Source organism: Oncorhynchus mykiss, chromosome 8 (assembly GCF_013265735.2).
Source record: "Oncorhynchus mykiss isolate Arlee chromosome 8, USDA_OmykA_1.1, whole genome shotgun sequence".
Lineage (NCBI taxonomy): Eukaryota > Metazoa > Chordata > Actinopteri > Salmoniformes > Salmonidae > Oncorhynchus > Oncorhynchus mykiss.
The window spans coordinates 46,235,116-46,261,992 of record NC_048572.1 but is presented as its reverse complement, the minus strand read 5'-3'; the positions used below and the strand labels follow the sequence as shown (position 1 = coordinate 46,261,992).

General features: G+C 41.7%; 1 protein-coding gene across 2 annotated transcripts in view; it reads left to right on the top strand.

Moving 5' to 3' along the window:
• Positions 1–20,555: 20,555 nt before the first annotated feature.
• Positions 20,556–26,877, top strand: part of tmeff1a (transmembrane protein with EGF-like and two follistatin-like domains 1a) — a 77,785-nt gene continuing 71,463 nt past the window's right edge. Inside the window, exon 1 of one of the 2 annotated variants that reach the window (XM_021612637.2) lies at positions 20,556–21,296. In XM_021612637.2, coding sequence (XP_021468312.1) covers positions 21,143–21,296 — 154 coding nt within the window. In that variant the 5' untranslated portion in view covers positions 20,556–21,142. The remainder of the gene's footprint in view (positions 21,297–26,877) is intronic. The other variant, XM_021612636.2, reaches the window with a different exon arrangement.

Below are 26,877 nucleotides of genomic sequence, written 5' to 3'. Positions count from 1 at the left end.
CCGGTGAAGGAAAACAGTGGGAAGCACTTTGCTACAACCTCGTTACGTTAGCTAATTGGCATGTCACAGTGACATCCAGATGGTGACTAATACTACAAGTTATTTCTCCTTCGCCCATCTGAACAAAAATATAAACGCAACATGCAACAATTTCAAAGATTGTTGCATGAGACAATCCCGCACGTGAAGAAGCCGAATGTGGAGGTCCTGGGCTGGCATGGTTACACGTGGTCTGCGGTTGGACATACTGCCAAATTTTGTAAAACAATGTTGGAGGCAGCTTATTGTAGAGAAATTAACATTCAATTCTCTGGCAACAGCTCTGGTGGACAATCCTGCAGTCAGAATGCCAATTGCACGCTCCCTCAAGACTTGAGACATCTGTGGCATTGTATTGTGTGACAAAACTACACATTTTAAAGTGGCCTTTTATTGTCATGCACCTATGTAATGATCATGCTGTTTAATCAGCTTATTGATATGCCATACCTGTCAGGCGGATGGATTATCTTGGTAAAGGAGAAATGCTCACTAACAGGGATGGAAACACATTAGAGCACAACATAGAGAGAAATAATATTTTTGGTACTTTTTATTTCAGCTCATGAAACAAGTGACCAACACTTTACATGTTGCGTTGATATTTTTGTTCAGTGTAAATAAACATCACTTTTACAAGTTTTAACTAGCGCAGTGCTGTTGTTGCAAGCTTGCCAGCATAAACTAGCTAGCTGGGAAAGGCACATTAGGACATGTCCACAGCCTCTCCCATTTATCTCTCGACTTACTTGAGCTTTGGTCAGCAGAGTAGACATGTGAGGAAGAAGAAGAGATTTTAGCAATAATTCTATGGGTTGACAACATCACAAAATTGGACTTCAATTTGAAAAGGGGAACGAATTATTAAGATGTTACCTTGTCTATAAAGCTGGCCATAGTCTTACTACTTATTGCATATTTTTGGTCTGTGTTACTTTACCTCCCCGAATGAGTATTTCTGGTTAGGAATGATTTAATGCATTTGACTTTGACATCCAATCTTTTCCATTTAGTTTTCCATTTTATCAGACTTTTTAGTTTAGTTTATCAATTTGACAATTTAATAAAAACAAGCAAACACAAAACTTGAAAAAGCCATACATGCACATGAGTAAAATCATTGAGGATAACACACAATAAAGTCTGGAACTTATTTCCATTGTGGTTCTCTTGAGACAAGATGGCTAGACAAGATCAAACACAGTATGGCAGTGAAATAATAAAACAAAAACAGACAAGAAGAACATCTACCTTATCATTCCAGTTACATCATAGGGGTTATTCATATGGGCACAGAAGACATCAAAAATATTTGAACTTTATTTTTGACCCATTGACCCCTTGGGCTGAATCTCAACTGCATCCTCATCGAGTCCTCTCTCCTCCCCTCCTTCTCAAAACCCATTGGACGATAAAAGCCAGAGGTCCCGCCCCTCTGACCTTCTCCTCCAATGGGGTTTGAGAAGGAGTCCAGGAGAGAAGACGAGAGTATGCAATTGAGATTCTCCCAGATCGTTTGCGCCACTGAGTCCAGAAAACAGCCCCGTTTGTGGAAAAACAAGAAGAGGGAAACAGTCATGGACATGGTGTAGAAATTTGAGGCCTTTACAAGTGAGGTTGAGTTGTTTGATTTGGACTTGTCATCTGGAAGGCTACTGCACTTCAGCACACTGAAGAAACGGCAGGCAGAGGGACCAGGCCGCAGCATTGTCACAGAGGTGAGGGAAGATTTCATCAAGCAGCTGAGGGACAACTTCTCCACCAGATTTGAAGAATACAGCATGCCCAAGGATATCATTGTGTTTGTAAGTGATCCTCTCACAGTCCGCCCAGGTGGGGAATTATCCTCCCTTGCTAAGAAAACAATACCCTCCATGGATGAGGTTTGTTACATTTAAATGTAACCGTTATTTAACTAAGCAAATCAGTTAAGAACAAATTCTTATTTACAATGATGGCCTACCCCGGCCAAATCCGGATGACGCTGGGCCAATTGTTAGCCGCCCTACGGGACTCCCAATCATGGTCAGATGTGAAACAGTAAGAGCAAAATATTCCTAACATTTCCACACCCTAATTGTAGTCTAACCAATACCCAAACGGAGATAAATAAAAATCTCATTGATTTATCAAGACCAGTCCCTATGCTTGTCTCAGAGCAGCACTGTCTTTTCCCCCTTCGACTTGCCTCTTAATAACAATTTGTTAGCCTACTTTGTTCCAATATTTCTGTCATTCAGTGATATTTATTCCCATAGTAATTCCTTATGGATCCATAACGAAATAAACATCTGCATTTTGAAAGAGTATTTTTTTAAATGTATTTTATTAACAAAAGTATAAAGATGCTGATGAAGAAAGACAGTACTGTACAGTATATGCTTTATCCAACATTTTGCAGTTCTTTGAGGTCGCCCACACGCACTTTAAACATTTTGATAATAAAGCATTTAAAGCATACTGAAGATAGAAGCAACCTGCATATGTTAATTAGGTCTTTACTGTATGCTGCACATTTTTACATTGTATTCCATTTCCAGCTAGACTATTCAAGCCATCGACTCACTTATGGTTGAAGGTGATGAGTGCTCGGCATCACGGCAAGCTTGTGGAAGGCTAAAAGTCAAACAATTTAAAGGCAACACTCCCAAATACTAATTGAGTGTATGTAAACTTCTGAACCACTGGGAATGTGTTGAAAGAAATAAAAGTTGAAATAAATCATTCTCTCTACTATTATTCTGACATTTCACGTTCTTAAAATAAAGTGGTGATCCTAACTGACCTAAGACAGGGATTTTTTACTGAGTTTAAATGTATTTGGCTAAGGTTTATGTAAACTTCCGACTTCAACTGTATGCTGAGCACTTTTCCTTCACTCTGCGGTCCGACACATCCCGAACCATCTCAATTTGGTTGAGGTCGGGGGATTGTGGAGGCCAGGTGATCTGATGCAGCACTCAATCACTCTCTTTCTTGGTAAAGTAGCCTTACACAGCCTGGAGATGTGTTGTTTCATTGTCCTGTGGAAAATCAAATGATATTCCCACTAAGCCTAAACCAGATGGGATGGCGTATCGCTGCAGAATGCTGTGGTAGCCATGCTGGTTAAGTGTGCCTTGAAGTCTAAATAAATCACAGACAGTGTCACCAGCAAAGCACCCCCACACCATAACACCTCCTCCTCCATGCTTTACAGTGGGAAATGCACATGCATCCGTTCACCCACACCACGTCTCACAAAGACACGGCGGTTGGAAACAAAAATCTCCATTTTGAAACCAAAGGACAAATTTCCACCTGTCTAATGTCCATTGCTCATGTTTATTAGCCCAAGAAAGTATCTTCTTCTTTGTGGTGTCTTTTAGTAGTGGTTTGTTTGCAGCAATTCGACCATAAAGGCCTGATTCACACAGTCTCCTCTGAACAGTTGATCGTGAGATGTGCCTGTTACTAGAACTCTTTGAAGCATTAAAATGGGCTGCTATTTCTGAGGCTGGGAACTCTAATGAACTTATCCTCTGCAGCAGAGGTAACTCTGGGTCTTCCATTGCTGTGGTGGTCCTCATGAGAGCCAGTTTCATCATAGCACTTGATGGTTTTTGCGACTGCACTTGAAGAAACTTTCAAAGTTCTTGAAATGTTCCTTATTGACTGACCTTCATGTCTTAAAGTAATGATGGGCTGTCATTTGTCTTTGCTTATTTGAGCTGTTTTTGCCATAACACAGACTTGGTCTTTTACCAAATATGGCTATCTTCTGTATAGACCCCCTACCTTGTCACAACACAACTGATTGGCTCAATTGCATTAAGAAGGAAATAAATTCCACAAATTCACTTTTAAGAAGGCACAACTGTTAATTGAAATGCATTCCAGGTGACTACCTCATGAAGCTGGTTGAGAGAATGCCAAGAATGTGCAAAGCTGTCATCAAGGCAAAGGGTGGCTATTTGAAGAATCTCAAATATTGTCACACCAGCCTTTGCTTTGGCTCCCCCTCCTGTCCAGCTCAGGCATTCAGTGTTGCAGGCCTTCTAGCTGCTGCCGAACCTACTGCTGGCAAACGCCCTTCACTCATCAACCCCGGACTTGTCTCGTCGTCATTACACACACCTGGTTCCAATCCCCACTCTATCACTGTATATATACTGCCTCTGCCATTTGTCATTGTCGGTCATTGTAAATGTTAATTGTTTTCCTGAGAGGAATCTCGCCTACTATTTCCTGAGTACTTTATATTTTCTACTTTGGGTTCGCCTGTGCCTTTTTGTTTATGAAGATATATTTTGAGCACAAACAGCGTTTGGTTTCGCTTTGATCTATGGTACTTAAATAAATTCATTCATTCTAAACCTGAGACTGCCTCCTGCCTACTCCTCTCTTTGTTTAACACTTTTTTGGTTACTACATGTGTCCATATGTGTTATTTCATAGTTTTGATGTCTTCACCATTATCCTACAATGTAGAAAATAGTAAAAATAGGTGTTCTAAAACTTTTGACCGGTAGTGTATGTTGTCTTGCCCATTCACCCTCTGAATGCCACACATTTTTAGATTAACTAACTTCAAAGTAATGACTTGGGACGTCGGGTTTGATACGAAAGCTTCTTTTAGTAAGAATACTTGTTTACGTTACATTTAACAACAATTGTTTGGTACAGAGCACTGCAGGTAAGATGCTGTCGGAAAATCAGCCACAATCCCTAGCACCTGCACATAATTGACGTGTTATCACTCATTCCTCTCGCAAGGCATTCTGGGACTTCCAGTCAAAAAGCGTAATTCAACACAACCCAATACAATTACATATGCAAATAAATCTAAAGAAATGCCTTAATGCATTTTGTTTATTTACATATCAAATTTGATTGTCCAACATCAGTTTCAGCGTTCTTAACTTCATGCCCCGACTAGAGTGGCCTCTTTCCACTGCTGTGGTTCTGAATACTTTTCTGGCTACCCGGATAAAGCACTAAATAAACTTCAGTTAGTGCTAAACACGGCTGCTAGAATCTTAACTAGAATCAAAAAATGGGATCATATTACTCCAGTGCAATCCTCTCTACACTGGCTTCCTGTTAAGGCTAGGGCTGATTTCAAGGTTTCAAGGCACAGCTGGGGATGACGGGGGTCTACAACAAGCGACAACAGTGAGAGACTTGTTTCTGGAAAGGTGGATTTTTAAAAGTAGACGCTTTAATTGGTTGGGCACAGACCTGGATAGTATGACAGAATTCTGCAGGCTACCTCTGCAGTAGATTGAAACTCCGCCCCCTTCGGCAGTTCTATCTTGTCGGAAAATGTTATAGTTAGGGATGGAAATTTCAGAATTTTTGGTGGGCTTCCTAAGCCAGGATTCAGACACGGTTAGGACATCCGGGTTGGTGGAGCATGCTAGAGAAGGGAATAAAACAAACTTAGGGAGAATGTTAACATGCATGAAACCAAGGCTTTTATGGTTACTGAAGTCAACAAATGAGAGCGCCTGGGGAATGGGAGGGATTCTGGGGGCTGCAGGGCCTGGGTTAACCTCTACATCATCAGAGGAACAGCGGAGGAGTAGGATAAGGGTATGACTAAAGACTATAAGAACTGGTTTTCTAGTGAATTCGGAATGAAGAATAAAAGGAGCAGATTTCTGGGCACGGAAGAATAGATTCAAGGCATAATGTACAGACAAGGGATGTAGGATGTGAGTACAGTGGAGATAAACTTAGGCATTGAGTGACGAGAGAGGTTTTGTCTCTAGAGGCACCATTTAAGCCAGGTGAGGTCACCGCATATGTGGGGGTGGAACAAAAGGGCATATTGAGCAGGTCTGGAGGCTCTACAGTGAAATAAGACAATAATCACTGACCAAACCAGCAATGGACAAGGCATATTGACGTTAGAGAGAGGCATGTGTAGCCGAGTGGTCATAGGGTCCAGTGAGTATCTAGGCAAGCTGGAGACATGGCAATTCATACAGCTAGCAGGCCGGGGCTAGCAGGCTAGCAGATTGGTCTCAGGGGGACGTCACAACAGAAGAGTCTGTTGAAACCCCCTCGGACGATTACGTCGGCAGTCCAGTCACGATGGATCATTGGGGCTCCGTGTCGGCAGCAAAGGGTCTAGGCCAAATGGCAAAAGAGGTATTGAAGCCCAGGAATTGTCTGATGGATCTCTTCGGCTAGCCAGGAGATGGGCCTAGCTTGAGGCCAGCTCCAGGCTAACTAGTGCTTGCTTCGGGACAGAGACATTAGCCAGGAGTAACAACTCGGATAGCAGCGAGCTAGCTGCGATGATCCGGTGTAAAGGTTCAGAGCTTGTGGTAGGAATCCGTAGATGTGGTAGAGAAAGAGCAGTCCGATATGCTCTGGGTTTATATCGAGATGTGCAGACTGGCAGGAATTGACTGGGTTGAGGCTGGCTGATATCCGAGTTGATGGTGATGACTGCTAGCAGGGGCTAACTGACTACTAGCTAGGAGCTAGTTAGCTGGGTAGCTGCTGATGGGGGTTCCGGTTCTAAAGTATTAAAAAAATAGCAGATCCATACCACATTGGGTGAGGCGGGTTGCAGGAGAGTATGTTCAGACCGTAGATGGAAGTTGATATTAAAAAATATATACTAAATACAGTGCCTTGCGAAAGTATTCGGACCCCTTGAACTTTGCGACCTTTTGCCACATTTCAGGCTTCAAACATAAAGATATAAAACTGTATTTTTTTGTGAAGAATCAACAACAAGTGGGACACAATCATGAAGTGGAACGACATTTATTGGATATTTCAAACTTTTTTAACAAATCAAAAACTGAAAAATTGGGCGTGCAAAATTATTCAGCCCCCTTAAGTTAATACTTTGTAGCGCCACCTTTTGCTGCGATTACAGCTGTAAGTCGCTTGGGATATGTCTCTATCAGTTTTGCACATCGAGAGACTGACATTTTTTCCCATTCCTCCTTGCAAAACAGCTCGAGCTCAGTGAGGTTGGATGGAGAGCATTTGTGAACAGCAGTTTTCAGTTCTTTCCACAGATTCTCGATTGGATTCAGGTCTGGACTTTGACTTGGCCATTCTAACACCTGGATATGTTTATTTTTTAACCATTCCATTGTAGATTTTGCTTTATGTTTTGGATCATTGTCTTGTTGGAAGACAAATCTCCGTCCCAGTCTCAGGTCTTTTGCAGACACCATCAGGTTTTCTTCCAGAATGGTCCTGTATTTGGCTCCATCCATCTTACCATCAATTTTAACCATCTTCCCTGTCCCTGCTGAAGAAAAGCAGGCCCAAACCATGATGCTGCCACCACCATGTTTGACAGTGGGTATGGTGTGTTCAGGGTGATGAGCTGTGTTGCTTTTACGCCAAACATAACGTTTTGCATTGTTGCTAAAAAGTTCAATTTGGTTTCATCTGACCAGAGCACCTTCTTCCACATGTTTGGTGTGTCTCCCAGGTGGCTTGTGGCAAACTTTAAATGACACTTTTTATGGATATCTTTAAGAAATGTCTTTCTTCTTGCCACTCTTCCATCAAGGCCAGATTTGTGCAATATACGACTGATTGTTGTCCTATGGACAGAGTCTCCCACCTCAGCTGTAGATCTCTGCAGTTCATCCAGAGTGATCATGGGCCTCTTGGCTGCATCTCTGATCAGTCTTCTCCTTGTATGAGCTGAACGTTTAGAGGGACGGCCAGGTCTTGGTAGATTTGCAGTGATCTGATACTCCTTCCATTTCAAAATTATCGCTTGCACAGTGCTCCTTGGGATGTTTAAAGCTTGGGAAATATTTTTGTATCCAAATCCGGCTTTAAACTTCTTCACAACAGTATCTCGGACCTGCCTGGTGTGTTCCTTGTTCTTCATGATGCTCTCTGCGCTTTTAACGGACCTCTGAGACTATCACAGTGCAGGTGCATTTATACGGAGACTTGATTACACACAGGTGGATTGTATTTATCATCATTAGTCATTTAGGTCAACATTGGATCATTCAGAGATCCTCACTGAACTTCTGGAGAGAGTTTGCTGCACTGAAAGTAAAGGGGCTGAATAATTTTGCACGCCCAATTTTTCAGTTTTTGATTTGTTAAAAAAGTTTGAAATATCCAATAAATGTTGTTCCACTTCATGACTGTGTCCCACTTGTTGTTGATTATTCACAAAAAAATACAGTTTTATATCTTTATGTTTGAAGCCTGAAATGTGGCAAAAGGTCGCAAAGTTCAAGGGGGCCGAATACTTTCGCAAGGCACTGTATGTTGTTTTTACAGGCAGTAAATGAGGCTGAATGAACTATTTCGCTGCCAGACAAGGCTCCTCTGATAGCCAGGTGTAGCAGTGGTAAGGTGTTCGGACTGCTGTTGGGACAGCTTTATGTAGGCCATTTGTGGGTACCGTTTGTCACCGTTATAGTGCAATAATGTGTTGTGCAGTGGCTTTTCTGGCATACATCCCACCTGATTTTTTCCCCCACCAAGATTTACATGCTAAAATTGCCAGGGGTGGTGGGGTTGGGGGAAAATAATAAAGGAAAATATATTTAAAAATCTATATATTTTATACACAGTACCAGTCAAAAGTTTGGACACAACTACTCATTCAAGGGTTTTTCTTTAGTTTTACTATTTAATTTTTCATAGCGTATGCTGTCATTAAATGTGAAGACTGTTATATTATCAAATCAATTCCCTATGTGTAATTATTCTGTGATTAAATGAATCACGGAAGAGTAATAAATAGGAAGTCGAGGCACCACGGGAAAATGCTGTTTATAGAGTTGCAAGTCTAGAGTCTTCAGATATTTTATTATCTTATCGATTACAGTCTTATATTAATGTATTATTACCTCATCAGTCTCGTTCCTGAACGTTGCAAACCCTTGGATATCTGCACGAACCCTAGCATCATAAATCATGAATCAGCAATATGCAAATTGGCTTAATTATTTATTTTCTAACTAACTAATCAATCACAGAATTGCATAAACACAGACACAATAGTTATACATTGGTTACTGACATGATACACTGAAAGTCCCTAGTGGCCTAAGCCGATATGAATGCTTGGTAGACAAAGGAAAGGGGTGGGGCCAGCTCAAGAGCGGGAAACTCAGTGGACCTCCGTACATACAGTCAAATGCTACACTCATGGGAATGCTAATACTTTGCACATGAACAACCGCTCATTCAAAATATAATTGCAATTTACATATTCACGAGTTAATGCCTTTGTTGTCCCTCTCTACAATCGCCGGTCCGTCTGCTGGATAGATTGCCGACAGAAAGTCTTTGGTTGTCCACCAGAGATCAAAGTCTTTCGTAGTTGTATCTTGTTATAATCTATCACGGAGACGTGGCCACTGACTTATCTTAAGTTACTATGAAAAACAAGTCTCATTTAGAAGACTAAGATCACATTGTTATCTTTCCAAAAGTATTCTTATACTTAATCGTTTATTTTATACAACATTCAGATGCAAACCCCATAATTGAGAAGTGTATACAAACAAAGAAACAGTAATGTGTGTCTCCTGTCCTTCATGAGGTTACCAAACTCGACATGACTGTTCCTTATGTGTCCACAGACCACTCCAACTGCTTGGAATACAGAAATGCTGTTCAATTATTCAACCTTTGATGTCCAAGTGTCTCTCTGATTTCCACAGTCTCATTCCAATCTCAAATATTACAGAGCCCAGAAGCAGAGTATTTTATGACCACCATAAAGCAGCCCTCCACCTCTGCTTGAGAGAGAGGGAGCTGTAGTGCGGATCCACTGTAACCTGATCCTTAAGATCTTCACAGGAGAGTTATGACAAATACATTGTAAAATAGTAGTGAGGACATCAAAACTATGACATAATACATATGGAATCATGTACCGTAGTAAGCTCAACATCAACTGTTCAGAGGAGACTGTGAATCGGGCAAAGAAACCCCTACTAAAGGACACCAATAATAAGAAGAGACTTGTTTGGGCCAAGAAACAAGAGCAATGGACATTAGACCGGTGGAAATTTGTCCTTTGGTCTGATGAGTCCAAATGTGAGATTTGTGGGACTGCAGAGTAGGTGAACGGATGATCTCCGCATGTTTGGTTCCCACATGAGGGATGGAGGAGGAGGTGTGATGGTGTGGGGGTGCTGCATTCAGAGTGATGAGTGCTGCATTCAGATGACCTGGCCTCTACATTCACCTGACCTCAACCCAATTGAGATGGTTTGGGATGAGTTGGATAGCAGAGTGAAGAAAAAGCAGCAAACAAGTGCTCAGCATATGTGGAAACTTCTTCAAGAAAGGCATTCCAGGTGAAGCTGGTTGAGAGAATGCCAAGGGTGTGCAAAACTGTCATCAAGGCAAAGGGTGGTTACTTTGAAGAATCTAAAATATATTTTGATATGTTTAACACTTTTTGGTTACTACATGATTCCATATGTGTTATTTCATAGTTTCCACAATGTAGAAAATAATTCAAATAAAGAAAAACCCCTGAATGAGAAGGTGTGTCCAAACTTTTGACTAGTGCTTATATTTGTGGGATTGGAAATGATGCAGACAATTACATTGATCTAGCTGCAATATTAAAGCTGATATACCCCCCCCCCCCCCCCCCCCCCCCAACCCCCACACACACAAAAAAAAAAGAGTAGGGGTGTTAAATTCCCACCCTGGCCCCATTCCATCATGGCCACCTAATCATCCCCCTCATTTCTAATTGGCATATTCTACTTGATAGCTTATGTGTGGTGAGTGTTCTGGCACAAAGAGGGTTGCCGTGCATTACCCAGGTGCCACACATTGGTGAATGAGGTGAGTTTCCCCCTTACTATTTCAAGTGCTTTGAGTTGGTAGACAAGCGCTACATCAATGAATCAACATCCCTCACTGATAACACTATATAAAAGATTTCTCAGATTTCAACCAGAAATGACATCAATATGACATCCCATGCCAAAAATCTGTTATCTCCACTAGTGTGTCTCGTACACTTTCAATTTCCTTCTTGTTTACCTGATACCCCAAAGTGGGTCATTGATTTTATCTTTTTTTGCGATGAGATATTGAATGACTGGTCATACTGGATGAATCCATCTGTGGGTAATACAAGGCAAACATGCAGACAGGGGCTTGACCACACTGGGTTTTACCTAAGGTCTGTTACGATGAGCAACGGTCACCTTTGCCAGTCACAATAGAGAGACAGGGGATATGTTCAATCAAAACTGGCAACCAGCTGTCTGGGGTTACATTAAAATGCGTTTTTTAAATTTTCTTACGCTCAATTACCTAAGTTATTTTTTTTGTTGGGGTGATGGGAGGCAGGTTGACGTTTATTGCCGTAAATCATTCACCGAAGGCAGAACTGAGTGATATCCGCTAGATGGGCAGTTGCAAAGTCAAAATTGGCTGTATTGTCAAAATTCATGAAATCTAAAATTAGTTTAAATTAAATTAAAAAAAAAAAAAAATTAAAATCAGATTTATGACTTTGTGGCTGTGCAAGCTAGTGACCACTCTGCATATTTTCGAATGTGAAATATTTAATGTAACAAAATTAACACTTTGTACAGACATTGGTAACTTGTCCTACTTTTACCCTAGTAGCCATAATGTCATAATTTTCTTACCTTGTACAATATATTTCAGTGCCAATGTCGTATCTGGGTAATTTAGCCTATGACACATTTATGTGCCAAAGATTTTGATGGGCAGATTAAATGGATTCATTAATAATTTATGTAGGTCTTCAATATTTTATGTTTTGTTATAGTGTATGAACTTGCACATCATTTTATAGTTAATTTTCATTTTATGTTTGGGGCTGTTATTGACTTATTAAAACATGGTTGGGTCATTACAGTTAGTCAGTGATGCAAAAACTTAACAGCAGTATCGGGCCAACTTCCACAACTACTAAGAGTGTGAGGCTAAACATCATTAACGCTTAGTCTCAATTTAATTAATTTCAGTAATCAAACATGCATGTAATCAGAACTTGAGGGTTTGTAAATATTGCTCTTCCTTTTCCTCTCATGGCCAACACATAATGACTCATAAAACTGTTATGAATCTAGCAAAACTGCCTTGAATCTTGAAATTGTAGGAAATCATATCTACCAGTGGCATCGTTAGGCCACGTTTTTTATCCAGCCCCGAACCTTTTTTTATATTTTATTTTTTTAAACATTTCAGTCTGATAAGAGTTTCCATAAACGCCCATCATTTGCACTATGCAGCATTACTGACATTTTGTTATGACAAAAATAAACAATACATTAGACTGTGCTGGGCACTAGCAGGCACTGCAAGAAGCCCCTGGAGCGACAGAGTGCCTGCTGTGATTGGTCTAGATTTCACAATGCACGTCTCTTGACCCCTCTCCCACCCCTACCTGTCTGATGACAGCAAAACGCCTGTCACTCAGTCATTGTCTGGATATTGGGAATTTATTCCAAAAGAGTGGCACAAAAAAGTGACCAGGTTGAGCAGGGTGAGGAAGCAGTGAATGAGGTGGAGAGGACAGAACAGCCAGAAAGTCAAAGTGCAGCAGAGTTAGCCACAGGTGTGTGCAGGGTTGGTGTTGGCAAACAAGCTAGTCTCCCATCAGCATAAGGGTTGGCTATTGCTAATAAGCTAGCGTTAGTGTTCAGCGTCCTTAAACTATTGGATGTCAGTCAGAGTAATTTAACAGTATATTTAGGGAATGGGCAAGCTAAGGATGCTAATATAAGCCATGATATTATGAAGTGTTTATTTCCAGCGAGTGAATTTGATGGGTTTCATTTCTGTAGCTAGCTTGGCTGGCTAGCCTCTTCGGTAGCTACTGGCTGGCTAGCTAGCTGAGACCAAAGAAAGGAGAGAACGTTATTCTGACTGAAGCATTATCTTCTGACAGTAACCCAGTGACACCCAGTGGACTGAAGCTGAATTTTACTCCAATATTATATTGAACCCTGTTTAAAATTAAAGGGACTATCAGCAGTTGCTACATCCATTTTTAGACTTACAGTAAGTATAAAGTAATGATATGTAACCATTGATTCTTATAGAATATTACTTATAAATGCCTCATGAGCTTATTTCAACAGTCGTACCCCATCAGAACCCAAAATATAAGCATTTGTTCCTCCAATGTTTGTTATAAAGAAAATGTAAACAAACACTATAGCCTCAAAACATGGTTAAACTATAGTGTTGATATCATGGATGGTCAATCCTTGTATCCATAGCCCAGTCTATGAATTTGAGAGTGAATACATTTATCCAAAGCCACCCCTCAGCTTTTTACAGAACCAGGGGTGGGGTGACTGCTTTGTTATTGTTTCTACTGCTGATTGCTGCTTTAAGGTCTTATAGCCTATTCCATTCTGCAAGTAAATATGTTTGACACCTGTATGTTATTTCCATATAGGCTATGTAACTATTTGTAAAAAAACAAAACGACCCATTGAGCTTTTGTTTTTATTCACTTGGCTACTTACTTTTTCTATTTCTGTTGCATTGTCGAGAGGTTAACCTTCAAGTAAGCATTTAATTGCACTGTGTCCTCCATGTAAATTATGTGTATATGACAAATAAACAAACTTGAACTTAGAAGGGAAGTGGGAGGGCAGCCAGAAAGAGAGGGAAAAGTTGGCCAGCTTTGTGTAGGTGAACAAAACATTGAAAATACATTGGCCCTTAAGTTGTGTCCTCAAATGTTATGTCATCTAAAAAATCTCACATTATTTAATTTAGTCAGTTCTTCCAACTAATGTTTACATACTGCTTTACTCATCTCATATGTATATACTGTATTCTATTCTACTGTATTTTAGTCAATGCCACTCTGACATTGCTCATCCTAATATTGATATTTCTTAATTCCTTTCTTTACTTTTAGATTTGTGTGTATTGTTGTGAATTGTTAGATACTACTGCACTGTTGGAGCTAGGAACACAAGCATTTAGCTACGCCCCCAATAACATCTGCTAAATATGTGTATGTGACCAATAAAATTGGATTTGATTTTGATCAATAACTAGGTTTCCATCCAATTTACTTCAGATTTTCATGTGAATATTTTAAAATCTGCATAAAACAACATGCGTATTTTCCCACCAGAGATGTGTTTCCATCAAACTAACCTTTTGTTGATAAAAGCCTGTGCGTGGTGACATAATGCACATAAAAATAACTTTTGCCGTTAAATTCCTATGTGCCGAATGAAAAATACAAGTTAAATGGCTTTCCATCGCATTTCCAACTCTACTGATGGGTTTTGTCACAAAAACTGTTGCGTCATATAGCAAATGTTCCCACTCTAGTTTTGACACATGCGCTCTAGCTAACAGCTGGAAGATACATTGGGGGTAGGCTGTCTACATTGAGATTATTATTTATATTTGTCAAACAGCAGCCAAGCATGGTACATCATGTCACCAGAATAAGACCCTCAATATTTATTGGAAAGGAGTATCAAGCTCATCACCTTGCACTTTCACCACCCTGTGAAGTTCATCATCTATTTAATCTGTAGCCTAATAAACTGCTGAAGACTCTCCTCATCTCGTCTGTGAAGCTGGAGTAGGAGGAGCAGATGGAGGACTGTCTCTCCCACACCACCATGGCCCAGGAAAGTGCTGCTCCAGGAGGCTGCCGATCAGGAAGGAAATCTTGGCCCATTCTCGAGCATAAGCGTAGGGCTGTTGCTCGTATACTAGTGAGCATTGTACCAAAAAGGCTTTGCAAGCTCCGAGGTGGCCATTGTAATGCTCGGGGGCCAGAACAAATGACTCACAGGGTAGAGAAGAGGGACTCTGGGTTGGTTAAGAGCTCTGTGCAAAGGTTCGGCCCTGCAGGTCTGAAAGGCTCCATGAAATGTCCTTGAAGTGCGCCAGAAGGGTTTTCAGGGCGTGGTCATGTTCCTCGAGCTAGGCGCCTCGGCCGGCGAGGGTTTGGTGGAGAGGATCTGTGTCTGCTGGGTTCATATCTTTGGCCAGATCGTACTGTTACGCGGAGCAGGTTAACCCAAGAGCAGACTCATACGAGGAGACTGGGATAAGGTAAGCAAGGTATTTACAGTGCCTTGCGAAAGTATTCGGCCCCCTTGAACTTTGCGACCTTTTGCCACATTTCAGGCTTCAAACATAAAGATATAAAACTGTATTTTTTTGTGAAGAATCAACAACAAGTGGGACACAATCATGAAGTGGAACGACATTTATTGGATATTTCAAACTTTTTTAACAAATCAAAAACTGAAAAATTGGGCGTGCAAAATTATCTCTGTTCATAGGACAACAATCAGTCGTATATTGCAAATCTGGCCTTTATGGAAGAGTGGCAAGAAGAAAGCCATTTCTTAAAGATATCCATAAAAAGTGTTGTTTAAAGTTTGCCAAAAGCCACCTGGGAGACACACCAAACATGTGGAAGAAGGTGCTCTGGTCAGATGAAACCAAAATTGAACTTTTTGGCAACAATGCAAGACGTTATGTTTGGCGTAAAAGCAACACATCGCATCACCCTGAACACACCATCCCCACTGTCAAACATGGTGGTGGCATCATCATGGTTTGGGCCTGCTTTTCTTCAGCAGGGACAGGGAAGATGGTTAAAATTGATGGGAAGATGGATGGAGCCAAATACAGGACCATTCCATGAAGAAAACCTGATGGAGTCTGCAAAAGACCTGAGAATGGGACGGAGATTTGTCTTCCAACAAGACAATGATCCAAAACATAAAGCAAAATCTACAATGGAATGGTTCAAAAATAAACATATCCAGGTGTTAGAATGGCCAAGTCAAAGTCCAGACCTGAATCCAATCGAGAATCTGTGGAAAGAACTGAAAACTGCTGTTCACAAATGCTCTCCATCCAACCTCACTGAGCTCGAGGTGTTTTGCAAGGAGGAATGGGAAAAAATGTCAGTCTCTCGATGTGCAAAACTGATAGAGACATACCCCAAGTGACTTACAGCTGTAATCGCAGCAAAAGGTGGCGCTACAAAGTATTAACTTAAGGGGGCTGAATAATTTTGCACGCCCAATTTTTCAGTTTTTTATTTGTTAAAAAAGTTTGAAATATCCAATAAATGTCGTTCCACTTCATGATTGTGTCCCACTTGTTGTTGATGCTTCACAAAGAAATACAGTTTTATATCTTTATGTTTGAAGCCTGGAATGTGGCAAAAGGTCGCAAAGTTCAAGGGGGCCGAATACTTTCGCAAGGCACTGTATTTAAAAACGGGGAAAATGGGGTGCTTGCCAAGGAAAGCTCGGGCGGGTTGCAGGGAGCCAGGTGCTGAGGCTGGAGAGTTGTGGCTGGGTAAGCAGGTCTGGAGAGGAATCCAAGGAAGCAGTAGAGTGGGGGGGTTACGATATGGCAGTGTGGAAGTAGCTGGGCTAACAATTTGTAATGTTCTTGATTATGGAACAGGTTGCAGCTGATGGGGATCTGCTCTGCCTCCAGCACACCTGTCTCCACCCACACAATCACACACACAGACACGCACACACACACACACACACACACACACACACACACACACACACACACACACACACACACACACACACACACACACACACAGGGAATGAGCACCAGGGGAGTGGCAGCAGGTTAGGGAAACAGAATGAACAGTAGAGGGCCTGGCAGGCGCAGATGTAACAGCACCATTGAGAGCATCCTGACCATCACTGCCCGGTCGGGAATTGCTCCGGCTACGACCGCAAGGCCCTTCAGTGGGTGGTGAAGACAGCCCAGTACATCACTAGGACCGTGCTACCACCCATCCAGGACATCTACTCAAAACGGTGCCTGAGGAAGGCACGCAGCAGCATCAACGACCTATCCTTGTGCAGACGGTATCGAAGCATGAGATCTGATTCCAACAGGCTCAGATAAAGTTTCTATCTACAAGCCATCAGACTGCTGAACACTGGAACTGGCCTGACCACGTGCTCTGATTGTTTGCACCTTAGGACACATGCACACACTCATGCACACACATCACAACTGCTGCTACCAGACTCTTATTATACTGCTCAATTTATACACTTACCCCCCCACCCCCCATTCCCCAATACACATGTAAATATTGGACTATAAATTGTGTCTTCCTGTATTATCCTTGTGCTAAAAAATGTATTTACTTTATGTTCATATTCCTATCTTATATTATTTCTTATTGTTGCATTGTCGAAGGAACCTGTAAGTAAGCATTTCGTTGGACGATGTTACTATGCATACATACATACGACTAATAAAACTTGAAACTTCATCTGGGGACAAAATACCAATATACCTAAGATTTAGAATCTCTAAAAATAGTCCAAAGGATTTAGGGTTAACTCCTCTACTGCAAAGTATAGCCCCAGAATGGCTGCAATAGAGTATGCATTAGTGCTATCTTCCCATTGTTATCTGTATAAGCATAGCTGAAGTAGTCTTAACATAATGGTTCAAGTTGAAGCCTGAAGGGGGTGATTCCTATGTTACAGTATTGTAAGCATTAGGGGGTCCACCAGCGGGACACCTTTCAAGGGCTTGGGCTGATTAACTTGAGGGTTAAACTCCTACCACCGGTACTCCATGATGGCTCGGGATTATCCCAGCTCACTGGTGGTCTGCTGGGATTGGAAGAGGAAGGCCTGGTGGTGCAGATGGTGGGAGTGAATTAGACCTTGCACGCTAGGATGGATAAGGCCCACTGCCCACTTCAGATTCCCTATGCCCGGTAGTAGGGCCTCTAGTCTTACACAGTATGCTGCCATAATGCGTTGTCGCTAGAATCCTAGCAAAATTCTTGCATTGTGTACAGGAGTCTGGTATCCTCTGTCATAGGTCTTTTAGCACTTAATGTTGCTGGCACTTGTACTTTAATGGGGGAGATTTCACTGATGCTGGGATTTACCAATTATGTTGCTTGAGAATTGTGATATGATAATTAGGAGTCGTCAGTATTGTGTTGGGTGTTTGTCATGTCATTCATGTTACCATTCATGTTGTATAGCCCAACAAACCTCACCTCAATAGGATTTTACCTAAAACTTCTGAATAACATTGTGGACAGACAACATCTCTGCCAATCCTGCACAAATGTAGTAAGCCAATTAGTTGGATGTTAATGGTATTAGCATTGCTGATTTGCTGATGGCTTTATCCATTTAGCCCCTGCAATCCACACAGTATCCCCTTACGCTACATTAAAACCGTTATCCTGGGCAGAGAGGGACCCAGAGAATCTGCGGATTCCACGCTTCATTCATGGCCTTTTACACTCAGCACAATAAATGCCCGTCGCCAAGGATACACTGTATACCTTTGAGAGGTTCGCATAGCCTAATGTATCATTCTGCTGTTCAGCATGGTTGGATTGAGGCAGAGAGAATCGATGGGGGAAAACGGCAGCAGTACCGAGGAGCTGTAGGCTTTGAAAATGTAAAATGCTACCCAAGGATTGCAGGCAATGCCACTCACTGTTGTGGGATGGTGAAATATGGAGAAAAGCATTACTTTAAAGCTATTACACTGGAAAATAGACAAGGAAATGTGAAAATAGTATAAATTGGTGTTCACTTTTGAATTTGGAGAGAGGAATTGGGGAAAACAGTGAAGTACCGTGGAAAAATGTGAAAAATTGATGAAAAATGGATGAACAAAAATTGTGATAACTCAGGGAAAAACCCTACCAGCCATGACCAGTTCACTTACTGCTGTAGGGGTGGAGAGACAGTGAAATTATACTCTTAGAAAAAATGATTCCGAAGCGTTCTTTCGGCTGCCCCCATAGGAGAACCCTTTCTGGGTGTAGGTAAACAATTTTTGGTCTTGGGTAAAACAAAAATTGGGTTCAATGTAGAACCACCTGTGGAAAGGAACCATCTGTGGAAAGGATTCTACATGGAACCAAAAGAGTTTTACCTGGAACCAACAAGGATTCTTCAAAGGGTTCTCCTATGGGGACAGCCGAAGAACCCTTTTAAGTACTAGATTATAAGGGCACAAGGTGAGACCCAAATGCAGACACAGGAGGTAGATGGTTGAGCTCCGATATTTATTATAACAAAAGGGGTAGGCAAAAGGCAGGTTGGGTACAGGCGAGAGTTCATAAACAAGGTCAGAGTCCAAACAGTACAGGACGATAGGCACGCTCGAGGTCAGGGGCAGACAGAGTGCTCAGGCAGGCGGGCTCAGAGTCAGGACAGGCAAGGGTCAAAACCCAGAGGGTGAGAAAAGAGAGATTGGGAAAAGCTGGCGCTGAGACACAAAAACGCTGGTTGACTTGACAAACAAGACGAACTGGCACAGAGAGACAGCAAACACAGGCATAAATACACCGGGAATAGTAAGCAACATCTGGAGGGGGTGGAGACAATCACAGGTGAAACAGATCAGGGCGTGACATAGATAGCACCTTTTTACCTAACACGGAACCCAAACCGGCTGCTCTCGTGCACCATCGCGCATAAATCTATTTTGTCCCCCCAAACCAAACAAGATCACGACACGCAGGTTAAAATATCAAAACTCTGAACCAATTGTATTATTTTGGGGACAGGCCGAAAAACATAAAAAATGTATGGCAATTTAGCTAGTTAGCTTGCACTTGCAAGCTAATTTGTCCTATTTAGCTACCTTGCTGTTGCTAGCTAATTTGTCCTGGGATATAAACATTGAGGTGTTATTTTACCTGAAATGCACAAGGTCCTCTACTCCTCCAATTAATCCACACATAAAACAGTCAACCGAATCGTTTCTAGTCATCTCTCTTCCTTCCAGGCTTTTCTTCTCTTGACTTTATATTGCGATTGGCAACTTTCATAAATTAGGTGCATTACCGCCACTGACCTTGTTTGTCTTAAGGTCACCCACGTGGGTATAACCATTGAGGAGATGGCACGTGGGTACCTGCTTCTATAAACCAATGAGGAGATGGGAGAGGCAGGACTTGCAGTGAGATCTGCGTCAGAAATAGAACAGACTTCTATTTTAGCCCTTGGCAACGCAGACATTCGTTGGCGCTCGCGAGCTGTGTGGGTGCAATAATTGAATAACATAGATTTCTACATTTATTTTGCAACGCTCGCGCACGTGATGCAAGCGTTGTGGTCAGTCTGTTAGCCCTTGGCAACGCAGACGCTCGATGGCGTGTGCGAGCAGTGTGGGTGCAATAATTGTTTAACATAGATTTCTTAATTATTTTGCCATGCTCGCGCACGTGCCGTGGACCATGTAGTCAGCCTGTAAAAGTGTACTCTTACCCAAGACTGTCTTCAACACACTGTGAAAATCACCCTTCACTGCAAATGTGGTGTGGGAACAACATGAACAAACAGAAGAAAATAAGACTTGCAGCCCATCATTTTCTTCAAGTTGTTCACTGCAGGCACCCAATACGAAACAGTGAAAAATCCCTTCCCAGAGTAGAGATTTCACATCTGTTTTAGCTGTTCACTGCCAATGAGTAGGGACATACAGGAGAGCTATTAAAGGGATAGTTCACCCAAAAGGGCTAGGAAGGGGGGCATCCTCTCACGTGACTATTCTCTCAAAATCTCTTTGTTGTAGCTGCTGTGGCTGTTTCGCATCCGGCGCCTTTTCTCTTTAATTCCCGGTTATTGAAACCAGATTTGGTTTTATGAACGGAAACGTACCGGGAGTGTAGGACAGCTTACATTGATTCAAAGGAAGATTCAAGCGAGGTGTTGTTTTGAAAGGAGGGATTTGCCTCGGTGTTAAATCCGGGGCGTCAGATAAATCATAAAACGACCCAGAGCGTGTTGGAAGGACGGACTACGAGGATGCTGTTGCTGCTTCTGTTGTCGTCTTGGGGAATTTCGTCAGCCACCGAGGTTTCATAGATGACCACCTCGTTTATTTGGAGTAAAGAGCCTTCAGAATTGTGTGCTCTGCATCTAAGAATACCGCTATATTATTTTTGCATCGCGTCCCGTTGTCATTGTGCGTGTTCCTTCGTGCATGCATCCTTGCTTCTATGCTGTGTTCTTTCATTCAACACAATTTACCCATCAATATTTTCGTCAAGTTGTCGAACTGACTTAATTTTGGATACATTCTGTGACAGTAGCCTTGTTTGGTTATCGTCTCCATCCTTTTCATCATGGTTGGAAGCTTGCGACCTGGTAGGTTGCCCGGACCTTTGGCTGGTTATTCCTTGGCGTTCCTCTGCTTCGTGGCTATCGCTTCATTGCCTGGATCATTGGCATCCTACCTACAAAGTGGCGAATGCAAAGGGAAAGGAAAAGACTGCACAGGTAAGGGTGCTCAAAATATGATGCTGCCGTATATTTTGCTTATGTTTACGCACGGGTTGTGAATGGTGTCACACTGTTTAAATATCCTATTCAAACATGTCTCGGATAAGAAATACCTTGAGTTTCAATGCGCTCCCCTAGTAGGTTAGTAAATGTTGCTCTCTGTATACCTAGGAAGGGGCCATTGAATAGCTCATCTAAAAACGCGGAGATTATGTCCTATTTCAACTGTCAGATATGTAGCCTAATGCCTGTCACTCAGGTGTAGCATATTGGAAATAATCTAAGAATGGAACACCGCCCTGGCCAGCTTGTGTCCCTCTATCTCAATTCTGTCATCAACCTTTTCATGTAGAAAAAAAAAATGCACAGCAGCTCCTGCCGTTAGCCTATGCTGGAACATCCGTTCTGTTATATATTAACAATTTAAGAGGAAGATTGTCTTTTTCTTCTCGTGCATGGAGATTTAAAGAGGACTCTACTGTAGCTAACTCACTGGAGAGTGTTGGAATAACCTGGTATACATGTTTTATTCATGAACCTCAGAATTGCCTTTTCCCATCACATTAAACATTAAGCATTTTCATCATAGACCGATGAACTGTGAACCTAATTCTTCACTCTTTCCAAGCGACCACACATAAATGGAACAAAATGCCATATCAGTAAAGGCAAATGAGATGTTCTATTTCACTACCCAAACTAAACAACTTATTCATTGCGGCACATAATGCAGTTGCAGCTAGCCTATGCATAGTAATACACTCCCAGCTAACACCCTAGGCCTCGTGTCCAAATCAATTACATTTGTTTCAAAACTATATTTGTATTAATCGTAGAATTTCATTACAACAGAGTATTAACAGAGGTTTTAGCCCAAGCAATCTTCTGAGAGCAAAGCAGTGGTTTATAGACCAACATTATAATGGGAATTGTCCAGAAAAAGTAGGAAGAAAGCTCTGGAGGAACTAGTGCTATTAATGGAAGAGTTTAATATTTTGTAGTTTGTGCCACAGAATGTATGTCAGGATGTTTATTGTTGTCAGTAAGTACACAAGTAAAGGGAATTATGAGGAAAATGGACTGCTGGTGCTGATTGGTAGCATTTCAGGCAATTGAGAAATAGATGTACTTCCTCAATTAAGAAAGATAAATCAAGCTACTTTCTAGTTCTATCTCAGACTCTACTGGTGATCCGTCAACATTTTGGAAAGTTAATGCACTGAAGTGTGGAAATTCCTATACTTCCCTGCCTAAGCAAGTTGTCTCAGTCTCTGGCATCATTACTGAGAAAAAATTGATAAGTGATGCTTTTAATTAGCATTTAGCTCTGTAGGCTTTTTATTTGATAGCAATGGTGGTTTAATTGACCCCAGTCATTGAGTTTCCTCTCCCAGCCTCCATTTGGCTCAATGGAAATTCAGTCAACTTCTAGTGAATATTTGTGACCCATATTACCTAAATAACAATTGCCTCATTCCCAAGCTCTCTTACCGAGCAAATATTCTAAAATCATTGGTAAATACTCAACTTAGATCCCTTTTAACTACGAATTGTATTCTAAATGTACACCAGTCAGGTTTCAGACCAGGTCATAACGCCATCTCTGCTACTTCTTTGGTTTTAAATGAAACACTGTCCGGTCCTTTTTATTGAGACTGTGGATCACTCATTACTTATTCAGAGGCTTTCATTATTGTCCTGGACCAGGCTGTGTGTAGCTGGTTTCAAAATGATTTAAAGGACGGAACACAGTGTTACAAGTGTTGTTTACTGCTGGTGTTAAATCAGGATTTCTGGACATAACAAAGGGTGTCCCGCAGGGATCGATTATAGACCTGTTCCTACAGAAGAAGCCCATTTTAATTATTTATTAACTCATCAAAATGCTTTTTTAAATAGTTTTTTTGTCAATTGTCCAATGTACGTATGTATAACAGACCTGGGTTCAAATAGTATTTCAAATATATCAATTGTTATCACATATATTCAAAGTAAGTATTCCGATTATATTTGATTTGAAAAGACAAGTTGTTGAACATTTTAATACATTTGGAAATACAATTGGAAAGTATAGGTTTGTTTTAAAAATATACACAGACTCAAATACACAGGCAGTCGATTAGCTGACCAGGGTCAGTTCAACCACCATTTCTTTCAAATAAAAAAATACTTTTTCTCATTAATGATACCAGATTCTGACAACTTGCTTACGCAGGGAAGGAGAGGAATTTTCACACTTCAGTGCATTAACTGTTTTCCAAAATTGAAGGATCTCCAGCAGAGTCTAAGACATAAAGTAGCTAGATTTTGCTTTCTTGACTGAAGAAGTGCATCTATTTCTCTGCTTAGGCAAACTTGTTTCTCACAAGTGTAGCAGGTACTGAACTCTGCAAACAACGTTTCTCTGAGAATGGTAAATGACTAATTAATACATGCATTAACAGAAATGTATGTAACCAAATGACGGGGATTAACGGTACATTTACTTCTGGTGACATATCTAATGGGGGATTGACCAAAATAAAAAATCTAAGGGCAAACAATTCACACAATGAAACAACGAATCCATGGGCCTACCGAGTGGCGCAGCGGTTTAAGGCACGTTCATTCCTGGGCTGTGCCACAACCGTCCATGGCCGGGAGTCCCATAGGACGGCGCACAATTGGCCCAGCATCATCTGGGTTAGGGGAGGGTTTGGCCGGTGGGGCTTTACTTGGCTCACTGCACTCTAGTCACACCTTGTGGCAGGCTGGGTGCCTGCAGGCTGAATCTGGTCACCAGTTGAATGGTGTTTCCTACGACACATTCGTGAGGCTGGCTTACGTGTTTAGGTGGCGGGTGTTAAGGAGCGCGGTTAAGCGTGTCATGTTTGTCATGTTTCAGAGTTCAATCTTGTTTTCTTCAGACCAGAGAATCTTAATTATTTGCCTTTTGGCAAACTCCAAGCGTGTTGTCGTGTTCTCTTTTACTAAGGAGTGGCTTCCGTCTGGCCACTCTACCATAAAGGCCTGATTGGTGGAGTGCTGCACAGATGGTTGTCCTTCTGGAAGGTTCTTCCATCTCCACAGAGGAACGCTGGAGCTCCGTCAGAGTGACCATTGGCTTCTTGCTCACCTCCCTGAGTTTGGTGGGGGTTTTTTTTACCCTTCCCCAGATCTGTGCCCCGACACAATCCTGTGTCGGAGCTCTACGGACAATTCCTTTGACCTCATGGCTTGGTTTTTGCTTTTACATGCACTGTCAACTATGGGACCTTATATAGACAGGTGTGTGCCTTTCTAAATCATGTCCAATCAATTGAATTGACCACAGGTGGACTCCAATCAAAATGTAGAAACATCTCAAGGATGATCAATGGAAACAGGATGCACCTGAGCTCAATTTCGAGTCTCACAGCAAAGGGTCTGAATACTTATGTAAATAAGGTATTTCTGTGTTTTTTTTTTATACATTTGCAAAACTTTCTCAACCTGTTTTCACATGATCATTATGGGTTATTGTGTGTAGATTGATGAGGGATCTGAATACAGTGTATGTGTGGGGTACAGGGACGAGTTATTTGTTCAAAAATCATGTTAAAGACAATTATTGCACACAGAGTGAGTCCATGCAACTTATTATTTGCCTTTTTAAGCAAATATTTACTCCTGAATTTATTTAGGCTTGCCATAACAAAGGGTTTGAATCCTTGACACGAAACCTCTTTTTAATTAATAAAAAAATGTAGGCTGTAACACAACAACATTTTTAAAAAGTCAAGGGGTGTGAATTCTTTCTGAAGGCACTGTATATGCGAGCATCCATGTAGTTGTGTGTGTGTGTGTGTGTGTGTTCAAGTCCTTCTGCCCAGTTCAGTTTTTTAAGGGTGCTGATCTTGTAAACCAGAGCAGGATTGTGTAATTGTAGGGTTTACAGGGCTTCTTATTAGTGACATATGTTCACTGAAACAAAATAATTTTTTGCAGTGGGAGTGTCCGCTTCATTCCCTCCATAATGAAACCCTTGCCTCTCAGAGGCTGCATCTAAAATGGCACTTTATTCCCTATGTAGTGCACTTATTTTGAACAGGGTCCGTAGGGTTAGGCAAAAGTAGTGCACTACATAGGGAATAGGGTGTCAGTTGGTACGTAACCCAAGTCTCCACCACTAACAGTTTGAGGTTGTGGTGGATGGAATCAGTTGCCTGGCTATCCAGACTCCTTGCTCCGTCAACCCGCTAAGCCACGCCAACGGACGTAAGTTGGAATGGGAGCAATGATTGTAATTTTGCTAAGCCCCTCTTTGTGGCACCTGACACCATGACTGAACAGTAGTCCAGTTGTGACAAAATTAGGGCCTGTAGGTCCTGCCTTGATGAGAATGCTGTTAAAGGGGAATGGAATCACTAGGATTTAGGACTCCAGCTAACTGTAAATCACCATATTGGCATTGTTACATCACTGGCAGGAGGGAAAAGTTTGGAACTCCCAAAAATGGCTGAATTTACTGAGTCGCTACGAGTCTGAAGATGAGTTTATAACAGCGAATGAAATAACATTAGATAGGGAGCCAATAAACTTACTGAAGCCGTTCCTGTTTGAGCCGATCATTGCCCCAGATCAAAGAGCTTGTTCTCGTTGCAGTAACAACACAGAAATGCCGCCTGAAACGCATCAGCTAGAGGGTCGGCGTAGTGGTGACAAAAACTGCTACGAGTGCAGATGCTGCCACATAATGGCTAGAGAGTATGAGTGTGTGTGTTGTAGAGAGATGTGGTGATACAGCACAAAATCCCAGCGGATGGTGGCTGTATTACATTGAGTCAGAGGTTCCTGTCAGTCTGGTTGGCGATGTATTGAACGTGTCACTAATCCTTATGAAAGGCGTCCTGTTAGAAGAGGTTACTCGACCAGTCAGCTGGCAGTATGCCAATTAAATATTTGCTGAAATGTTGCTTGATTATGAGTTGTCTAAAGTTAACATCAGTAGTGGATTGGTGCTCAATATATACACTACCAGTCCAAAGTTTTAGAACACCTACTCATTTAAGGGTTTTTCTTTTCTTTTGACTATTTTCTACATTGTAGAATTATAGTGAAGACATCAAAACAATGAAATAACACATATGGAATAATGTAGTAACCCAAAAAATAATTATACATATTAAAATATATTTTATATTTGAGATTCTTCAAATAGCCACCCTTTGCCTTGATGACAGCTTCACCCGGAATGCTTTTCCAACAGTCTTGAAGTAGTTCCTACATATGCTGAGCACTTGTTGGCTGCTGAAACGACAGTCCCTGGGTCTCAACCCCACCCTTTCTGACGGCGCGCCCCCTGGTGGTGGTAGGAAACAACATCTCCACTTCGCTGACCCTCAACCCTGGGGCCCCACAAGGTTGAGTGCTCAGCCCACTCCTGTACTCCCTGTTCACCCACGACTGCGTGGCCATGTACGCATCCAACTCAATCATCAAGTTGGCAGACGACACAACAGTAGTGGGCTTGATTACCAACAATGATGAGACAGCCAACAGGGAGGAGATGAGGGCACTCTGAGTGTGGTGTCTGGAAAACAACCTTTCACTCAACGTC